The sequence below is a fragment of the Stegostoma tigrinum genome, chromosome 18 (genome assembly GCF_030684315.1).
Source record: "Stegostoma tigrinum isolate sSteTig4 chromosome 18, sSteTig4.hap1, whole genome shotgun sequence".
NCBI classification, from domain to species: Eukaryota; Metazoa; Chordata; class Chondrichthyes; order Orectolobiformes; family Stegostomatidae; genus Stegostoma; species Stegostoma tigrinum.
In genome coordinates, this window is record NC_081371.1 from 226,763 (window position 1) to 249,292 (window position 22,530).

The 22,530-nt window shown below is 41.5% G+C and overlaps 1 protein-coding gene across 5 annotated transcripts in view; it reads right to left on the reverse strand.

Moving 5' to 3' along the window:
- The window catches only part of kdm5a (lysine demethylase 5A), a 210,290-nt gene that overhangs the window by 154,050 nt on the left and 33,710 nt on the right, over positions 1-22,530 (reverse strand). For 3 of the 5 annotated variants that reach the window (XM_059652252.1, XM_048549592.2, XM_048549593.2), the window contains 3 exons: positions 17,380-17,491; positions 10,296-10,405; positions 3,790-3,948 (listed from right to left, as the gene is read on the reverse strand). In XM_059652252.1, coding sequence (XP_059508235.1) covers positions 3,790-3,948; positions 10,296-10,405; positions 17,380-17,491 — 381 coding nt within the window. Of the gene's footprint in view, positions 1-3,789; positions 3,949-10,295; positions 10,406-14,423; positions 14,550-17,379; positions 17,492-20,483; positions 22,410-22,530 lie in introns of those variants that run through there. The other 2 variants (XM_059652253.1, XM_059652254.1) reach the window with 2 other exon arrangements.

Genomic DNA, 22,530 nt, shown 5'->3' on the forward strand with positions numbered 1-22,530 from the left:
TTTGGTGAATAGTTCCCTTAAGTAAATCTAACAAGATGCAATCACAAGTCCATGATGAAACTGTTTTAACAAGTAATTAACTTCAGAATCCATCTTCTTCTAGACATGAAGGGAATTAGACTAACCACAAGTCCATTTGCCTCTCTTCCTTGTTGAGATCAAGCCAAGGAAATGAAAAATGTGCTTCTAATTGCGAAAAGGCATAAAAAAATCCTGATATACTCCATGGCAAAAAGTTTGGTACACACTTATGACCTTGGCAAGACAAACAAAAAGCTGCAACATATGTGCAACGAGAATATTGCCTGTCATTTACCCCTCATGCACATTCTCTGCTTTTAAAAGAAAAGAAGTCAAGAAACAGAAGATGGAATAAATCACATGACTGCTCTGCCATTCAAAATGTTTATGGCTGACCTCCAGCTTCAACTCCTTTCTCACCCACCCTCGACATCTCAAGTTCAAGATTCCACTGCAGGTAACTCAATTGAGGTGAATTACAGGAGCTCACATCACATGCCAAAATGCATGGTGCATTGGTAAGCATGTGGGACAGCACGAAGGAGCATTCACAGAACCACCTAGCACCTCCTACAAAGTGAGCCATGAACAGAAGTTAAGGCACCCTAATTTCTGCTGCAAATTATGAGTCTGTGTTGAAGCCATTCCTTTTCCCCTGGGAGGGCTGAGCACTGTTAGATCAGCATGTCTGTAACCAGTGTCGCAGCTTCCACTACAGGACATGTGAGGGGCTTCTTTACATCACATTGCTGCAGCAGGAAAAAAAGGGTCCAAACCAAAAAAAAAATCCAGCAGTCCCTCGGCCAACATCAGCAACTCACCAACAGGCACACTGCAGCCACTGAAGTAGCACTTGGCTGGGAAAATGAAGCCAAACAAGACTGTCCACACTGCAAGCAATACAAGGTGGACATTCAGGATTAGTTGTGTTTTTTTTTGACATTGTTAGTATAAGGTAGGACATGACCAATCATACGATTGCACTCCTTGGTTGCTTTTGACAATGGATATCTGGTTGGGGAATAGGATGTATTACTTGGTATGAGGAGTTCCTTGGAATAGAACTGAAACTCTCAAGCTACTTTGCACGTGCCCAATTGGTGACTATTCTTCTTCCTCCTCAACCTGTGAAGTGGACAGCGTCTGACTCATAGGGAATCTACCACCTAGCTGAATCCAGGCACCCCATTATCCCACCTTGCATTCTTCAGAAGAGAACCGAGTTTCCTCGAATTGCAAAGGATACTTCCTCAAATGCTTACAAACTGTATTATAGTACCTGCTCTTTAGGAACAGTTGGATGATCACCAGCACAAGTTTGGTACAAAGGAATAGCACAAATGTGATAAGCTACTTCATGAGACACATCCTCCTGAAGCACTGCCACTGACTAAATGTGTTGGAGTCATTCTCCCAAAGCATTTTGTAGCTAGCATCTTCTCTCCTCTACCTACAGGACTTTCCAGTTTGCTGCCTCCTCTCCATGACCTGAGCACGTTACACTTACAATAGCACGGTAACAACTGCGCCTACATTGAAAAATAAATCAGTCAGAGCCCTTCAGCCGACTGAATCTGCACTGACATCGATACCAATCCCACTTTCTACCACGTGGCACATAATTTTGAATGTTTTGACATTTCAGCTACCCATTGACGAACCCTTAAAGTGGTCAAGGTTTCCTACCTCTCTCTCCATTAACCGCTCCCACAACCCCACAGGCTGTGCATTCTCCCACTACCTCTGGTGGGAAAAAAAAGCTTTCCTCAAATTCCCTCTAAACCTGCCTGTCCTTCACTTAATATTCTACCACCTCGTTGGGGAACTTTCAGCTAAGCTGCTTTCAATTCACCTTTTTATGCCCCTCAATCTCACAGTCAAGTCACACCCTCAATCTTTTCCGCTGCAAAGAAAACAGCCCGAGCCCATTCATTCAATCTCTCTTCTTAGCTACAGTGATGCATCCCAGGCAACATCCTCAAAGTTCTGTGCACCCCCTTCAGTGCAGTCACTTACTTCCTCCTGTGTGGTGTCCAGAACTGGAAACAGTTTTCCACTTGTGACCTAGTCAAAGTTCTGTACAGCTCAAACATGACATTCCTACTCTTATAATCTATTCCTCTACTGGGGTCCTATATTGCCTTTTCAACTTCCCTATTAACCTGTCCTGCCATCTTCACCCCTATCAGCCCACCTCTGTCCCTCCAAGCTTCCTACTATCCTGCCATCCACAGCCACCCTCCCTTGTCTTATCATCATTTCTTCTGAGATGCATTACCTCATTTAACAGGATGAAATTCCATCTGCCACTGATCTTCTCAAACCAACACATCTATATTTTCTTGTAACCCACTACTTTCTCAATTAATAACCCAGCTAATCTTGGAGTCATCCAAAAACTTCCCACATGCTTTCATATTCTTCAAACTTCCATGTGAGAATTTGTCAAGGGTTTTGCTGAAATCCATTTAAACTACATCAACTGCACCTGGTCACCTCAAAAAACAAACAAACAAAAAACAACAGACGTATCAGGCATGGCCTGCATCCAAAAAAGTGATTTTGCTGTCCCTGATCAAATCTTCTCTTGATGCAGATCAATTCACTCCAGTCATGAACAGCAGTTGACAACTGAACAGCTCACTGGAGAAGGCAGCTCCACAAACATCCCCATCTTTGGTGATTGAAGAGACCAAAACAAAAATGCAAAAGGCTGAAGCATTCACAGCCATTCTTCTGCCAGAATTACCAAATGGTTGACCCATCTTGGCCTCCTCCACCACTGATCCCCTGCATCACAAATACTAGTCTTCAGGCAATTCGATTTATTTCATGTGACATCAAGAAACTGTTGGAGGCACTGGACAGTGCAAAGGCTAGGGGCCCGGACAACATTCCGACAATAGTACTGAAGACTTGTGCTCCAGAACATGCCACCTCCTAGTCAAGCTCTTCCAGTCCAGTTGCAACCTACCACCTACCCAACAATGTGGAAAATTGTCTAGGTATATCCTCTACATAAAAAGCAGGACTAGTCAAACCCAGCCAATTACCACCCCAGTCTGTTCTCATTCATCAGCAAAGTAGTGGAAGGTGCCATCAACGGGGCTGTCAAGCAATACCTGCTCAGCAATAACTGGCTCAGTTTCATCCAGTTTGGGTTTGACCAGAACCAGTCACCTTCTGACCTCATTACAGCCTGCTTTAAAGATAGGCAAAACAACCGAATTCCAAAAGGTGCAGTGAAATTGACAGCTGTTGACTTTAAGGCTGCATTCGAGCCAGCGTGGCATCAAGGAGCCACAGCAAAACAGGAATCAATGGGTATCAGGAGATGAACTTTCTCTTGGTTGCAGTCATACCTAGTACAGAGGAAGACAGTCATGGTTGTTGGAGGCCATTCATCTCAGCACTAGGACATGTCTGCAGTTCTTCAGGAACAGTCCTAGGCACAACCATCTCCAGCTGTTTTACCATTGGCCTTCTCTCCAACACAAGATCAGAAGTGGGGATTGATTCTTCAGAAGAGGAGGGGTGAAACAGCCTTGGAAGGTAAAAATATCCTCCAAGACCCACAAGTCATCAGAGTCTGACAGATAATAGGAATTGCAGATGCTGGAGAATCTGAGAATAACAAGGTGTAGAGCTGGATGAACACAGCAGGCCAAGCAGCATCAGAGGAGCAGGAAGGCTGACGTTGGGGCCTAGACCCTTCTTCGGCCATCAGAATCTGACAACAACATGAAATAAAAACCAACAGCATCTTACCTCTGCCACACATTTAGGGCATCTCCAATCTCCCTTGGGCACATCCATTAGGGGAGGAATGAGACAGAAAGTATGGTAACTGTCATCACATCCATCACAAAGCAGTAAGCGGTCTTCATCATCCCCACGTGCACACACAAGACAGACATACAGGTCAATCTGCAAGAGATAAACAAGTCAATAAGGGCAAGTGCAAAGTATGAGCTCTCGTGTTCGCTGCTAATTGAAACAACTCATACCTGTGCAGCTTTACAGACGTGACTAACATTTCGGACTGTGACAGAATGGTCATAATCAGCACAGAAGCAGACCCTTCGGTCCAATTGATACATGTCCACCATTTTCCCCAAACTAAACTAGTTCTCTTTGCCCGCATTCAACCTATATCCCTCCAAGCTTTTCCTTTTCATGTGTTTATCCAAGTGTATTTTAAAATGCTGTAACTGAACAATGGCAATTCATACTGAGTAATATATGCAGTGGCACATAGACAGAGTCTCACACAGAAAATGGCCTGACCATCATCATAGTCCAGGTATGACCATCTGCACTGACAATGCAATAACAGATTGCTTCACATATTGAAGCTCCACAAAAACCAGGAATCTGTTATTTGATGCAGCAGATACACGGGAGACATCACCACTTGCAAGTCCCCATCCAAGCATATACTATCTTGACTTAGAATTCTATCACCTTCCCTTCGCGATCACTGGGTCAAAACCCTAGAATCCCCTTCCAACAAAGTGTCACTATATCCTGAGGACATCTGCAGTTGAAAAAAAAAGCAGCTCATCACCTTACTCTCCAAGGCCACGAGGGATGGGTAATAAATGCTGATCAAGTCAGCAACACCCACAATTTTTAAAAGCTGCAGATGTTGTTACAATCAAGCAGAGGAGCATGGGACACTAGCAGCTTGCTTGGTGCTCTCCATCTGTGAAGTCCACAAAGCCCGCATTCTCTCACTGCCCTAATAAGTAGACCTGTACAACATGAGCTAAGGAAAAGGCAGGACTATTTCTTCACCTCTCTTGGAACAGCAAGGTCACAAACTCAGGGGTCTCCCAAACAGTATTAATTCCATCAGCATACTCTAAGTACTTAGTCAATGATGGCTGCCACTTATAGGTGATGGCCATAACCTTTGCTAGGTCAGCCGAAATAAGAAAAATACATGAAGCTTGCCCTATTGAAACATCAATCGGTTGGGCTTTGTCTCAAATGTTTTCTGAAGGAATGTGTGCATATCAAAATTAAGTGCTATAACCCAAAAACAGTGAAAGCATGTCTGAGTGAATTCAGATTTACAATACAGTTTATTAGATGCGGAATCCAACATTAGTCAATAAAACAAGATGCAGCTGATCAGTCTTTTTGTCTAAATATCACAGTTAATTAGACTACACAACACTGAAGTGAATAACTGACGAGAGCTTGAGCAGACTGGTCTGAAGACAAGGTTAATTAAAAACTGAAAGACAAGTCTCTTTCTTATGATAAAACTCTAAAAGATAGCCTACATAAGCTGGGTGTGAATGGACAAGACAGAAACAGGAACACAGAAAATAAAGCAGAAATAGACCATTTGTGTCTTTGAGCCTGCATCACCATTCAACAGAATTGTGATTAATGATCCAACTCTTACCTTGTTCCCACTTTCACCCTCTGTCTTTGATCTCTTAACCCCCAACAATTACTTATAACTCCTTGAAAACATTCAACGTTGTGATCTCAACTACTTTCCATGGAAATGAATTATACAGACTTACCATTCTCGGTGAAGAAACTTCTCATCTCAGTCCTAAATGGTTTATCCTATATTTTAAGGCTATGACCCCTCCTTCCTGAGTTTACCTTGTCTCATCGTGTTTCTCAGAATCTAGAATACCCCTCATTTTTCTGAGCTCCCAACGGATATATTCTTAACCGATTCAGTTTCTCTTCATACATCAGTCCTACCATCCCAGGAATCAGTCTGGTAAACTTTTGTTGCATCCTCCATAACCACAACATCCTTCCACAAATCAGTAGGAGAACAAAAGTGTACACAAGTATTCCAGGTATGGTTTCAAGGCCCTGTACAACTGCAGCAAGATATCCCTACTCCTGTACTTGAATCCTCTCACTATGAAGGCAAACATACCACTGCCTCAAAATCCTTCTAAACCTCCTGCACATTCTCTCAGTGACTGGTGTAGAAGGACACGCATGCCTTGTTGCGCCTTACCCTTCCCCAAACTACTGCCATCCAGATAATAACCTGCTTTCCTGTTTTTGATGCCAAAGTGAATAACCTCATATTTATCCACATTATACGTCATCTGTCATGCACTTTTCCACTCAGCTGGTCCAAATCACATTGTGCATTTGAATGAATGAATTAGTTTTATTGTCACATCGCTAACCACCTTTCAGCTCACCCTCCTACCCAGCTTTGTCATCTGCAAACTTGGAGATATTATATTTAGTTCCCATATCTATATCGTTAATACATACTGAATAGCCAGGGTCCAAGCACTGATCCCTGTGGTATCGCACAGGACACTGCCTGCTACTGGAAAAAAAAACCTGTTCATTCTACTCTGCTTCCTGCCTACCAACAGGTTCTTTAGCAAAGTCAGTTGTACACTCTCTCTAACCTATGTGCTTTAATTATGCATGTATAATCTTTTGACTTTATTAAAAGCCTTCTGAAAGTGCAACTAAATGTACAAGGCTCCCCTTATCACCTCAATTACAACATCCGTGAAAAATTTCCAGTGGATTTGCTAAGATGATGCTGACTCAGTTCATTCTTATCACTGATTTCCTAAGTACACTGTCATTTAATGGACTTAGCATTTTCACTATCACTGATGTCAGGCTAAACAGTTTATAATTCTGGTGTTTTCTCTTTCTTAAAGTAGTGAGGTTACGTTAGCCACTCTCCAATTCCTAGGAACTGTTCCAGAGTCGGTAACATTTTAAAAGTGACCATTAATGCATCCGCTATTTTCAAGGACCACTTCCTTAAACACACAGATGTAATTTATCAGGCCCTGAGGATTTATTAGCATTGAAACTCAAATTTCCCAGCATAATTTCCCAACTAACGGTCATTTCCTTCAGTCCTATTCTCCTTTACCACACACTGGTGTTAAAATATGGAATCAAGAATTTTACTGGACAGAAGTAGACCATTCATCACAGCACACTTATCAGCTTCTGAATGAGCTGCCCAATAGTCCCATTCTCCAACGCTATTTCCATAGCCCTATAAAATTCATTACTTGTAAATATTTTTCAACTCTCTTCAGAAATCTGTGGAATTTGCCTCTCTCAGGCAGTGCATTCTAACCTGAAATTGCTCATTTCACTCTTAGATCTCTTGCTGACAATTTTGAAATTGTGAACCCTAGTTATTAATATAACAACTAATGAAAACAGAATAACCTTTTCTACCTTGTCAAAGTTCTTCATAATTTTGAACACCTCAAATGGAGGTTGCCTCTCCAAGGACAGCACGGAATCACAGGTTTCCCTCAGTGTGAAAGCAGGCCGTTGAGGATAGTGTAGGGGGAGGGGCTTAGATTAGTTCACAGGTTGGCGCAACATCGAGGGCCGAAGGGCCTGTTCTGCGCTGTACTGTTCTACGTTTTATGTTCATTCGGCCATTTGGGCTCACACCACCCCTTCGAACAACATTTGCACCCAGGCCCATCCCACTCTGTAATCCTACACTTCCCATAGCTAATCCACCTAGCCTGCACATTCCTGGACACTACAGGCAATTTAGAATGGCCAGTCTACCCAATATGCACATCTTTGGACTGTGGTAGGAAACCAGAGCACCAGAGGAAACCCACACAGACATGAGGAGAATATGCAAACTCCATACAAATAGTTGCCCAAGGGTGGAATTGAGCCGAGGTCACTGACGCTGTGAAGCAGCAGTACCAACCACTGAGGAATAGCATCACTTCGTTGCTTTTATGCTCTCTGCCACTGTTTATAAACCCAAAGATCCTAAAAAGCCTCTTAACAGCTGTTTCAACTTTCCTGATCACCTTCAGAGAACTATATACTTGAACTCCAGAGTCTCTCTACTCCGGTCCTCTCTTCAAAGTTGTACCATTGAACTTGTATGGCCTCTCCACATTTCTCCTACCAAAATGCGTTACCCCACATTTCTCTTCATTGAAATTCATCTCCAGGATGTCTGTTCATTTGGCACCTTTACTATTTAAGTTCTGGATTCTCTTTCAGTTGTCAACATCTTCTCACTCTCTTTCCACCCACTCACCAGCTCCCATTCGAGTAATTTTACTTCCCCTTTGAACTTTCTACATTCAACTTAGTTCTCACTTATGTTATCCACCAGACATGTGTCACAAACATCTTTCCTCTGTTTCATCATATGCTATCATGCAGGGAGCTCGGGCTTTGGCTATCTCACTTGCCTCCTAAAGGAAACGTACCTAGGTGGCACAAATTCTCCACTCTATAAAAACAGTTCGCTGTTCATCTGCAGTTATACTTGCCATTCTTTGATACCAATTTACTGAGGCAGATCAGTTCACAATCCAGTAAAATTAGCTTAAATATTTTTACTCAAGATCGGTTGAGAAAGAACATGGATCACCCATATATCATCTTGTAACGTTTTCCTATTAACAGTTGATCCACTTTGCTTGATCACATTTTTCTTGTTGAACATGGTACAGGGCACTGTTGATTCTGCAGAATAAAGTCTCCTGAACACACCTGCTGTGTCATTTATATAAACAATTTGGATGGGAATAAAAGGTGGCATGGTTAATAAATTTGTAGATGATACCAAAATTGGTGATACAATGATTACCTAAAAGTACAATGGGATTTTGATTGGCTGAGTCACATGGTCTGACAAGAGGCAGACGGGTTTACTTTAGACAAATGCAGATGTTGCACTTTGGTAAAACAAACAAGGGCAGGACTTACCCAGTTAAATGGTAAAGCCCGGGGGGAAATGTTGTCGAACAGAGAGGCCTAGGGGTCAGGTGCATCACTCCTTTAAAGTGGTGTCATAGGGAATCAGGATGGTGAAGGTAAACACATCATACACCGCCTTTAATCGGTCAGAGCATTGAGTATAGGAGTTGGGACATCATGTTGCAGCTGTAAAGCAAATTGGTGAGGCTACCTTTCGGGTAAGTGTATAGCCCTGCTACAGGAAGGATATTATTATTTCAAAGAGTGCAGACAAAATTTACAAGGATGTTATCAGGTCTAGAGAGTTTAAGTGAGAAGGAAAGGCTGGGGCTTGTTTTCCCCCTGGAGTATTGGAGGCTGAGGGGTGACCTAATAAGGCTTTTAAAGTCGCGAGTGACATAGGCAAGGTGAATGGCCATAAGATCTTTTCCCTCAGGGTGGGGCATTCTAATCTAGAGGAGTGAGGTAACAAGGTGTAGGGCTGGATAAACACAGTAGGCCAAACAGCATCAGAGGAGCAGGAAAGCCAACATTTTGGGCCTTGGCCCTTTTTCAGAAATCCCAAAACATCAGCTTTCCTGCTTCACTGATACTACTTGGCCTGCTGTGTTCATCCAGCTCTACACCTTGTTATCTCAGATTCTCCAGCATCTGTAGTTCCTCCCATCTCTGAACTCATCCAGTGGGCATAGTTTTAAGGTTGAAAGGGGAAAGATTTAAGAGAGAGCTGAGGGGCAATCTTTTCATACGTAGGATGGTGCGTATATGGAACAAACTGCCAGAAGTGGTAGATGCAGGTACAGTAACATTTTTAAAAATTTGGACATGTACATGATTAAGAAAGGTTGAGGGATTATGAGATACCTGGCCAGAATGAACAAGTGGGATTTAAGTATCTGTTTCTGTGCTGTATGACTCTGTAAAAACTCTTTTCCCATTTTGTCCTTGATGCGATTCCTTTCCCAATCTAGACTAGAATATGAAGTGTCCCATGATCACTGTTCTTACACCTCTTTAGCTTCCATAATCATATAAAGTGACAGTAGTAGAGTGTGGCTGCTTTTTAAAATTTGACTTATTGCTGTCACATGTACCAAGACAGTGAAAAGTGTTCTTGTATGCTCTACAGGCAGATCACACCAAACTGCATCATGGCAAGAGAACAGACTGCAAAATACACAGTGTTCTAGCTACACTGAAGGTGCTGAGTGAGAGATCAACATTAACATTTGAGCAGTCCATTCAAAAGTGTGATAACAGGAGGAAGAAGCTGTTCTTGAATCTGTTCATACATGTATGCAGACTTTTATATCTTCTGCCCTATGGAAGACAGTGGAGAGCTTAGGAGGGGTCTTTTATTATTCAAATCTAATGAGAAAGGGTTGAGCAAAGCTGAAGATGAAGAACTGAAAGCAACACAATTACACAACAAAACCTCCTATTTACAGGGTCCAGAGACAAAAAGGTAAAAGGAAATTCCAAACAAAAACTGCGTTTATTTTAAATACATCAAGTCAATAAAAGACATCATGCAGCAGCCTAACCGAACTTACAAAATTAACAGCCAGGGCTCCTTTCCGCTGTCTCATTTGCATACGAGGTAACTGCATCTCTGCATTCTTCTTGTGCCCTGTCGATCGCAGAGTCACCGAAAACTCTTCATCTGACAAGAAAATGAGCCCAATAATTGAATAAATTACCTTCATCTAAAGTAGCAGCAGAAAAAGCAGCAGACAACCATTCAACCCCTCAATCTTATCGTCATTCAATAAAATCGTGGCAAACGTGTTTGCTTTCGAAATCCTGCATGCCCATTTACCTCACTCCTGATAACCTCCAACTCCCTTGCTCAACTAGCCCTGCCTTAAAAATGTTCAATGACCAAGTGAGCACAAAAGATGTGGAGGACAAGTTTCTGGAGTGTAATAGGAACACCATTCCAAAGCAGTATGTTGAAGAGCCAACTAGAAGACAAACTACTTTAGATCTAGTTTCACACAATTAAAAATGGCTAATTAACAATCTTGTTGTAAAAGAATCTACAGGACCCAAAAGCATGAATGATTGATTACAGAACACACATCAGGACCTCACTTAAGAGATAGTAGGAACTGCAGATGCTGGAGAATCCGAGATAAGGTGTGGAGCTGGATGTACCCTGCAGGCCAAGCAGCATCTCAGGAGCAGGAAAGCTGAAGTTTTGGGCCGAGACCCTTCTGCATCGTCAGCTTTCCTGCTCCCGAGATGCTGCTGGGCCTGCTGTGTTCATCCAGCTCCACACCTTATCTCGGATTCTCCAGCATCTGCAGTTAACTAAGACCTCACTTAACATGGTTGCACTCCTAAAGAGTAACGTTAAAGCACATTAGATTTTCCAAATGTGAAAAAAAAGCTGTAATTAGGCTTTTTCAGAATTATAAATCAGTGAAAATACAACAGTTAAAAAGCATTATATTGCTAAATTCACAGCTTTGCAAAGGAAATAACTTAAAATAAAAACAAAATTTAGAATCAAAGGGAAATCTGACTATTTACCTCCAGCTCTCCATAATGCTTAACTGGATCCTACACCCCAATTTTCTGCCACCAACTGCACCATTTCACTACCAGTCTCAACCAGCTCCCTGACTTGCTGATTGTCCTACTGCTCTCTGACCTACGTCCAGTATTTTAATTTGCAACAAATCCCATTCATCAATTACCCTGGTGCTCACTGACATCGTGGCCCTACTGCACATGGGATCCAATCTTGAAACTTGCCATCTCCCAACCTCTGGAACCGAAAAGTGATCTTCAATCACAGTGTCTTCATTGTTTCCAGATTAAACTACTGCACCAGATCTCTTAGGCTGACCACAGCAGTGATTCTGAAATGTTCTCCTTAAAACAGTTCACCTCAGCTTCTTCCTTTATGGCGATCCTTAAAACCTGCTCCTTTGGCCAATCTATTGATCATCTGCACTGATATTATCATGTGGCTCAGTGCCATGTTAAGCAACACCTCAGCAAAGTGCACTGCTTGATTTTATTATATTAAAAAGGTATTATGTAAACAAGTTAGCCAGGGTGTTGAAGAGTGGGAGGGTGGAGATCACGGTGGCGAGGCAGGGACTGGTCAGGATGGACAAAGCGCCTTTTCACGAGGTGGGAAGTGTTTGGATGTGAATCAGGGCAGTACATTAGTTTCCTCAAACAAAAGGCCCTAAGACCTAGGGGCCCATCGAGTCTGCTCTGCCATTCAATCATGGCTAATAAGTTTCTCAACCCCATTCTCCTGCTTTCTCCCTATAACCCTTGAACCCTTCACACATCAAGATGGCAGTCGTGGAGTAGGCGGTGTTCAGGCTCCTCAGCCCGGAGCTGGTCAACCCATCCACATTTATCAGCCCTCTTTTCTTCCCCACTCTATTTTTTCAGATTTTAAAAAGTGATTTCTTTTCTGAGCAGAAAAAAATAACTTACCTCAGAGCTAGCCAGGGACCCGGCATGGCCAAGGGTCAGGGAGGGCTGGAGGCATGCAGCAGCACAGAGCAGAGAGGGCTGCAGTGGAGCAGAGGGAACGGCTGTTGGACTGAGGTCTGACATGGGCAGTCAGCGACTTGCAAAGCTGGTCAAACCATGCGTGGAAGCCCCTGCACTGAACTACTGCAATGTAATATTTATATGTAATCTATTTATCTGACTGTAATGTTTATCCTTTTAAAAATGTCTTATTTCTAACTTATACTATGTATCACTATAAGGTATTTCAACTTTTCTTTTTATTCCTGTTTGTATCTAAGATTTGTACTGAGGTAGTTTGTACCTGAGATGCAACCATGAGATGCGAGGTTATAAACTTTTCACTGTATTCGTGTACTTCTGTACTCAAGTACACATGACAATAAAGGATATCCCGTTGTGAATCCAACATGGGATCAGGCTATTTGTTAGGAGCCAAATATTTGCAGAATAAATGATGCCCAAGACAATAGTCAATAACATGGTAACATTTAACATTTCAATTAAGAAACACGGGTCAGAAACAACGGCTAAACTTAAATAAGGACAATCACATGTAACTGAGGGCCAAGTCAGTTGGAACAGACTAGGAAAATAATTTAGCAGAAAAGACGGCTGAGGAACGAAACAGAAGATGTTTTAACAAAAAATAAAGGTTCATGGCTCGCAAAGACATATCCTAGTGATGGAGGAGGATTCTAGGAAGATGCTAAACCAAACATGGTTAACAAGGAATTTAAGGATAGTGTCAAATTGCAAGGATTCATAACAAAATCAGAGAATCAGTAAAGTCGTAAAATCCAAAACGCAATTTTAAATAAAGGATGAACAAAGAAGAACAAAGAAGAACAAAGAAAATTACAGCACAGGAACAGGCCCTTCGGCCCTTCAAGCCTGCACCGATCAAGATCCTCTGTCTAACCTGTCATCTATTTTCTAATGGTCTGTGTCCATTTGTTCCCTGCCCATCCATGTACCTGTCCAAATATATCTTAAAAGACGCTAACGTGTCTGCGTCTACCACCTCCGCTGGCAACGTGTTCCAGGCACCCACCACCCTCTGCGTAAAGAACTTTCCTCCTCTCACTTTGAACTCACGACCCCTTGTAATTGAATCCCCCACTCTGGGAAAAAGCTTTTTGCTATCCACCTTGTCTATACCCCTCATGATTTTGTAGACCTCAATCAGGTTCCCCCCTCAATCTCCATCTTTCTAATGAAAATAATCCTAATCTACTCAACCTTGCTTCATAGCTAGCACCCTCCATACCAGGCAACGTCCTGGTGAACCTCCTCTGCACCCTCTCCAAAGCATCCACATCCTTTTGGTAATGTGGCGACCAGAACTGTACACAGTACTCCAAATGTGGCCGAACCAAAGTCCTATACAACTGCAACATGACCTGCCAACTCTTGTACTCAATATCCCGTCCAACGAAGAAAAGCATACCATATGCCTTCTTGACCACCCTATTGACCTGCATTGTCACCTTCAGTGAACAATGGACCTGAACACCCAGATCTCTCTGTTCATCAATTTTCTCTAGGACTTTTCCATTTACTCTATAGTTTGCCCTTGAATTTGATCTCCCAAAATGCATCACCTCGCATTTGCCCGGATTGAACTCCATCTGCCATTTATCTGCCACACTCTCAGGTCTATCTATATTCTGCTCTCATCTCTGACAGTCCCCTTCACTATCAGTTACTCCACCAGTGTCATCTGCAAACTTGCTGATCAGACCACCTACACCTTCCTCCAAATCATTTACATATATCACAAACAACAGTGGCCACAGCAGAGCCCTGTGGAACACCACTGGTCATAGGTCTCCAATTTGAGAAACTCCCTTCCACTACTACTCTGTCTCCTGTTGCCTAGCCAGATTTTTATCCATCTAGCTAGCACACCCTGGACCCCAAGTGACTTCACTTTTTCCATCAGCCTGCCATGAGGAAGTCCATGTGTATGACATCTACAGCCTTTCCCTCATCAACCAACTTTGTCACGTCCTCAAAGAATTCTATTAAGTTGTTAAGTCATGACCTTCCCTGCACAAAACCATGTTGCCTATCACTGATAAGCCCATTTTCTTCCAAATGGGAATAGATCCTATCCCTCAGTATCTTCTCCAGCAGCTTCCCTACCATTGACGTCAGGCTCACCGGTTGATAATTACCTGGATTATCTTTGCTGCCCTTCTTAAACAAGGGGACAACATTAGCAAGTCTCCAGTCCTCCGGGACCTCACCCGTGTCTAAGGATGCTGCAATAGATCCCATCCAGACCTGGGGACTTGTCCACCTTAGTGTCTTTTAGGATGAACATAAGCTGTTATGTAAAACTAGCAAGTAACATAACAAAAAAGGTAATAGTTTCTTTAAAGGTATTTAACAAAAAGGGGAGAGATAGAAGCCCATGTTCAGTTTTTGGCCTAAGAGAATTAGGCTGGCAAACTAATGAGGAGCCAGGAAATAGCAGAGGATCTAAACAAATCTTTTGCAGTCTTCACCGTACAAAAAGGTACTAATAGAATTATAAAAATACTAATCAAGGGGCTATGGAGTGGGATGAAACAAACACTAAGTAACTAACTATCATTAGAGATAACGAACAAGGGAAATTAATGGACTAAAGGCCCCTGGAGCTGATGAATTGAACCTTTGGGATTTTAAAGGAAGTAGCTAGAGATGTTAAATGCACTATTGGCAATTCTCCAAGAATCCTTGGAATCTGGAAAAGTTCCAGTAGACAGGAAACTTGCCAATATCACACCCATTCAAAAAAGTGGAGACAAAATTGATGTTAGCAATAGGCCAACTAACTTAATAGCTACGATTGAGAAAATGTTAGAGGTTATTATAAAGACTGTAAAAGAAGAGCATTTAGTAATAACACAAGTTGGACATGGTCAGCATGGCTTCATGAATGGGAAATCACACGTGACAAATCTATTCAAGTTCTTTGAGGTGGGAGTAAACAGTCATCAACACAGGGCAGATCAAGGGAAAAAGAGGATAGAATATATTTGGATATCCAAAAGGCATTGATAAAGGTCCTGTACACATGACTCAAGACAACAGCCCATGGATTTGGAGGCAATATATTGGCATGGGTGAGATTGGCAAATTAATGGATAGTTGTAATAAAGCAGGTATTTTTAGGATGGGAACCTGCAACTAATGGAGTATCACAGGGAATAGTACTAGGGCCACAAACAGTTGACCATGTGGCTAAAGTGGACTGAAATGTAATGGCTTAAGCCTACAGGTCCCCATAGCATAAGTCAAGTACCAAAGAGACGAAATCAAACTCTTTCTGCTATACTAAAGTTTTTGTCTAAGATGAACTATTGTTTGAATTAAAAGGATTACTGAGTCACATACTAAGGTGTGAAGAACCAGATGCAATAAGGAGAAGGTTTAAGTAAGGAACTGTAAACGGGGTCAGTGTGAACAGTCCCCAGCAGCAAAATTCAAGACTAGCACCACAAGAAGAACTTCGCCAGGTCTGAGTGGAAGTACCAACTGGTATCAGTATATTCATAGAGTGTTGTAGTAATAATACTCATACACGCATGATAATTGAATAAAGTTCTTAATTGATGAAACCTTTTGGTAAGTCCAACTCATCAACACAGGGCAGATCAAGGGAAAAAGAGGATAGAATATATTTGGATATCCAAAAGGCATTGATAAAGGTCCTGTACACATGACTCAAGACAACAGCCCATGGATTTGGAGGCAATATATTGGCATGGGTGAGATTGGCAAATTAATGGATAGTTGTAATAAAGCAGGTATTTTTAGGATGGGAACCTGCAACTAATGGAGTATCACAGGGAATAGTACTAGGGCCACAAACATTTACAATATTTTAAATGACTGGAAAGACCCAAGTAAATGTACTGTCACCAAGATTGCGGATGCCAATAGGTAGAAAAGGTAATAGTGAGGATGGCAATACAGAGGGATATTGACAGGTTATCTAAGTGGGCAAAAACTCAGCAGACAGAATATAAGATAACACGGTGTGAAGCTGGATGATCACAGCAGGCCAAGCAGCATGAGAGGAGCAGAAAAGTTTGACGTTTCGGGTCGGGACCTGTCTTCAGAATTCAGACAGAACATAACGTGGGGAAAAGTGAGACTTTGCACTGTGACAGGAAGAACGGAGGAACTGATTATTTAAATGGGGAAATATTTCAGAAAGCTCCAGCACAGAGGGATTTGAGGATCCTCATGCAACCAAAATCTGGAATTCAAGATAATAGGGGAGGCAAACAGTATGTTGGCCTTCATGTTAAAAGTGAATGGAGTGTTTCAAAAATTTAAAAAAGGTCATGTTAAAAAGGATCAAACTACAGCCGGGATACTATGAACACTTTTGGTCCCCTTGTCTAAGGAAAGATATACTGCCATTTGGAGACAATCCGGATAAGGTTCAGTAGGCTGATTCAGAGTTTGAAGAGATTTTCTTACGAAAACAGGTCGAATAGGTTAGGCTTGTACTCACTTGAGTTTGGGAGAACGTAAGGACACCTTATTTAAATAGAAATTTCTTCAGGGGCTTGACAGGGTAGATGCTGATAAGCTATTCCCTGCTTTGAGATTACGCAAACTGATCAACGAGTGAAGAATTTCCCATTTCAGGCAGTGTTGAGGAGAATGTGTTTTTCTGATGGCACTGAATCTTTATCATAGGAGGGTCATAGAGATCGAATTGTTAAGCACATTCAAGGCAGAAACAGACAGATTTTTTTAAAAAATCAATAAAATCAAGGCTTAAGGGGATAAGGCAGGCAAGTGGAATTAAGGATTCAGATCAGCATAATTGGATTCAACAGCAAAGCAGACTGTGTGGGATTTGCTATAAATACTACTGAAATCATTTCCTGTTACCTTCTGCAAGTGTAATGAATTTCTAACAAGGCCATACAAGCAATAATAAAACTTATAAAATATTAAGCTCTATGATTACATATCATTAGTTAATAAATTCTGGATTTCAATAAACTGCTCAAATGAAGATAATCAGAAAAACCAAAAAGATATTTGACAGTATCTTTCAAATAATAATGAAAATATGAAATCTTACATGCCCCGACCTAAATCATCCACGTTTATTTCACTTACCTTCTCTGTTTTTTGTTCGGAGACCCAGGCCCATCATTTTGGGTCCAGCACCAAAGATTTGAAGTTTCCTCAGCTCTGGATTTCTGGCAAAATCATCTTCAGAAAGATCACCCTGTAAAGAAGTTAACTTTTGATCTTTTTATAACAAGTCTCAGGAAAATTGAATTAGTAAGCTACATATTCTTACTGCATGGTAAAACTCTTGACCCAAAATGCCAAGCAATTAAAAAGTGAAAATATTCACGTGGAAAAAAAGGATAGAGTTAGAAACAGGAGTGGATCATCTGGACCTCTGCTGTTCAATAAGATCACGGCTTATTTAAATAGTGATCTCAACACCACCTTCTCATGTGTCCCCCATAACTCTTCACTGCCTTGCATTTCAAAGATCAAAGTCAACCTTAAATATATTCAAAAACCCAGTCTCCAAATCGGAGTAAAGAATTCCAATGATTAAAAACTAAGAGGAGAAAAATCTGATGCCTGATACTCTTTAGAAATGGACCTGGATCGGGGAAAATCAAAGCAACCCTCATCAGATCAACTCGTAAATGAACCATGGAGGACCTCAAGTCAGAGATAGCAACTTGTGACATTTGAAGGTGAACTACGACAATGAGCATCCAAAGGCAGAGCACACTAAAGCAACTGGAAATGAGATGAAGGAAAAAGGAAGCAGTGGATAATAACACAAAGTACCACTGCAGAATTTGCAAGAGGAATTGAAAAAATAAGTATCATGGAGGTTGCATGGTGTCATAACTCTATAGCAGGTTTTATGGAGAAAAGCAATTACTAATAAACAGGAAAACTGAGCATTTTGTAAACCTACGAGGAATGAAATTATAGTCAAAGGAAAGGTGTATTGATTCTGGACAAAAAAAACGACATTGGAGACAGAGGGTGTGGCTAAGCTATGAAAAAGAGTACATCAGATGTTACTAGCATTCCAGCAGCCTAGCAGGTAGTCTCGCGCCAACGTGGTCGCCACCTTGTCCCAATATGGCGCTCTCAGCTTGGCACGTTGGTTGCTAGGTTTGGCAGTCTTAGTCCCTTACGGTAGTCCCCTTGCCCCAGAGGGGCAGTCTCAGCTTGGCATGTCGATTTCACCCCGGTGTGGAGATCTTTGGTGGCGGCAGCTGCCAGGTATTCTGGCGTTTGTCATTTTAATCAGCCTTCCCCAAACTGAAGTTGATCTAAGATGAAATTTATTTTTTAAAATTGTTTTTCCCCTTACCTATGACTTATGTCATTAATACAGGTACCATATGTCAACTTAAATTTTTCACTACTCGGTTGTTAAAAAATATATGTGACAATAAATTGCTATTCTTTTCTACTAAAAGAAATTGCTAATGCCACAACAACAGAATAACTGGGCTAACTGGACATGATAAGGGTCAAAATAATATTTCCCAATAACCTATGCGCTCAGAGCATTTCAGGAAAAACCCTTACTATTCTGTTTTCAGGAGTTCTTTTTACATTCTCATTAAGTCCTTGATAAGATGATGCAGTCATAGTAACACCACCTTCGATATTTCTGATACTCTTCTGAAGAAACCCTTTAAATTAACAAAAACTAAAATTCACAGATTTCAACTTTAAAAGGTTTAATAATAAATAAGTTGTTAACGACAATAAAAAATTCTGATATTCATTTTATCAAAATGGAATCTCACACATTGTAAAATTAGACCTTGAACCACAGCATACCCAATATCAACTCGTTAAACCAAGGCAGGCAGTTGATCTTGTGCAGAAACACAAAAACTCCTTGAGTTTCGACTTGGCACTATTTGTTTTGAGCTATTTGACGTTCAGCAAGTTCCCTCAATGGTTCAAAAAGTATTTGTTGTGCTTTCCGTTTGATCCAGCAGTACAGAATCAAAAATCTGTGATTGAACAGTGACCCATCACTAGTCTGATGCATCCCAGTAAAGCTATCCTTTAGAGGGAATTTGAATTCTTCAAAATTAAATTTGAGTGCAGTATTCTTAAAAGTGGCACTGAAGTCTTGATTCTTCACATGCAACATGAATGTAAAAGGCATAACAAAGATTACCTCCCTAAGATTTTCAAAATATTGATACTTTATCTAGAGGAATACTACAGCCAAATGGTAACAAGCCTTCCTATCCTATCTCACCAGCATGTCACCCCAACCCCCTAGGCCCTGCCAAGCACACAGCACTATGCCCCACTTGGTCCCAACCTGTGAGCCACACCAGGACCCTGCTTTCTTCCCTTAAACAGTTTACACATGGACCCCACTGGCTGAAACGCTCAGCCTGTTAGTTACTTCAACTAATAACCAGTGCCCAAGCTTCCTTAAAAGTCTGCTGCAGGAGTTGCACCCACCATGCAATCAGAAGCTTGTGTTACTAACCCTTGCTGATCCTCCAAAATCACAAATAGAGGCAGAGGTTCCATAAATATCCTCCTCCTCCATAATGTTGGAAGAGCCCATCACATTAGTGCAAAAGATAAGGCTGAAGTATTCAAAGCCAGAAGTGCTGAGTGGATGATCAATCTCAGCCTCATCCAACAGTCCCCAGTATTACAGGTATCAATCTTCAGCTAATTCATTCACTCCATCTGATATTAAGAAATCGTTGGAGATACTAGATACTACAAAAGCTCTACACCCTGACAACATTCCAGCAATAGACTAAAGGCTAGTGTTCCAGAACATGCCACTCCCCTAACCAAGTTCTTCAAAGCAGTTACTACACTGACATCTGAGCAAACTTGTGAAAAACTTCCCAAGTATACCCTGCACAGAAAAAGCAACCCATCTGGCCAATTACCACCCTACCAGTCTACTCTTGATCCGTAAAGTGATGGAAGGTCAACAGGGCTATCAATCAGCACCTGTTCAGCAACAACATGCTCAGTTTCTCCTAGTTTGGATTCTACCAGGGCCACTCAGCTCCTGGCCTCATTACATCTTGGTTCAAACATGGACAAGAGAGTTGAATTCCAGAGGGGAGGGGAAAGAGTGACAGCCCTTGACATCAAGACCACATTGAACCGTGTGTGGCTTCAAGGATTCCTAGCAAAACTGAAATTAGTGGAAAACAGGCTGCTGGTGGGAATCATACCTGGCACATAGGCACTCCAAGACATCACCACAGGATTTCCTCAGGGTGGTGCTCCAGGCTCAAACATCTTCAAATGCTTGACCTTCCAGATCCTTCCTTCCATTATAAAATCAGAAGTGGATTTTTGCCAATGATTGCATTATGTCTAGCACCATTTGCAACTCAAAATACAATAACCAAATACAAAATAAATACAAAAGCAGCTCATGTTCAAATGCAACAAGATCTGGACATCTTCTAAGCTTGGGCTAACAAATGGAAAGAAATAATCGCACCATAAGACAGGCAATAACTGCCTCTGATAAGAGCCAATCTAACCACCACCCCTTGATATTCAACTGTGTTACTACTACTAAATTCCCCCACCATCAACTCCTGGGGGTTATCATTGACGAGAAAATCAACTGGACTTCCCAGATAAACAGTGGCAACAAGAACAGGTAAGTAGTACGGAATACTGTGATGAGCAATTGACATCCTGACTTCCAAAAGCCCGTCCACCATAAACAAGGCACAAGTCAGGAGCGTGATGAAGTACTTTCTACTTGACTGGACGGGTGCAGCTCCAACAACACTCAAGACGCTCGACACCATCCAAGATAAAGCAGCTTGCTGGACTGGCTGCACCACATTCAGAAGCATCCAGTCCCTCATCACTGACATTCAGTAGCAGCACTGTGCAGTATCTGCAAGATACATTGCAGAAATTCACCAAAGATCCTCAGACAACAGTTTCCAAACTCATGGCCACTAGCCTCCAGAAGGACAAAGACAGCAGATTAAAATTTCCCATGCTCATTTTACCAAAATGGGAACTCATACATATTGTAATATGACCTCGAACCACACCATATACAATATCAATTTCTTACTCCTGGTCAGGCAGGTGATCTTTTGCAGAAACACTGCCAAACTCCTTTAGATTGGAATCAGCAATATTATTCTTGAACTTGGAACACCATAGAAATGCCCTAAGACACTCACGATTACGTCTTGGAAATATATTGCCATTCTTTCATTGTTGCTAGGTCAAATCCTGGAATTCCCTCCCAGAGGGCATTGTGGGTCTACCAAAAGCCCATGGACTGCAGCAGTTCTAGAAGGCAGTTCATCAGCACCTTTTCAAAGGCAACTAGACACAGGCAACAAATGCTAGCCAGGCAAGAGTGAATAAATACAAAAAAATCCTCAAAGAATTCCAGCAATTAAATCAAATGGTGAATTTACGTTAAAAAAACACAACTTAGATTTTACTATTCTTTTTGAAATTCAGACTCTCTATTGTAGATTCTAATATTTCCCTAACATTAAATTAACAAATCTTGATTTCCAGTCACCCTCTTCCTTCCTTTTTAAATAAATAGGGAGCATTTTCAACTTTCCAATCCATAGAAAACTTTCTGGAATCTGTAGAAAGTTGCAAGATAACGAATGTACGCCACCATTTCTCTAGCCACCCCTTTCAACACTGTCCTGAAGCTCATCTAGACCAGGAGAGATATCAATCTTCAGTTCGGTTTATGAACCAGACCAAAGCCCCTCAAAATAGCCCACACCCTAACATTTCATACTAAAGACAAGTGTCAGGCATAGTGTTCCTGATGCAATTCGACAGGTCAAAGCTACCAGTCTTGAAGTGAAATGCACTTTACTCATATACTATAGTTAAAATCCAAAAGAATGAATTAGAATAACTTAACTCTATTGTAAAACCTAACAGATTAATAGATCATTTTACTACTAAACAGCAAGTGTTCCAATATAGTAATACCCCATAGACATGCCCTCGGTAAAGGCAAATTCAGTGAAATAGACGGTCTCTTGTGCAATATTAACAGCAGGAAAAGAACACTGAGCTTTTAGCTGTAACAGAGATAGCATTAAGAGCTTGCATTCCAGCTTCAAGACCTCAGCACCAACTGCTAATGAAGGCTAAAACTGAAAAAAATATATAAATAAATTCTGGTTCTGTGAGGTCTTGACTCCACCCATTTAGGCTGCTTCTGTTGTTCCAGCTTTAGAAAAGATTCCCCAAGGCCTCAGAAGC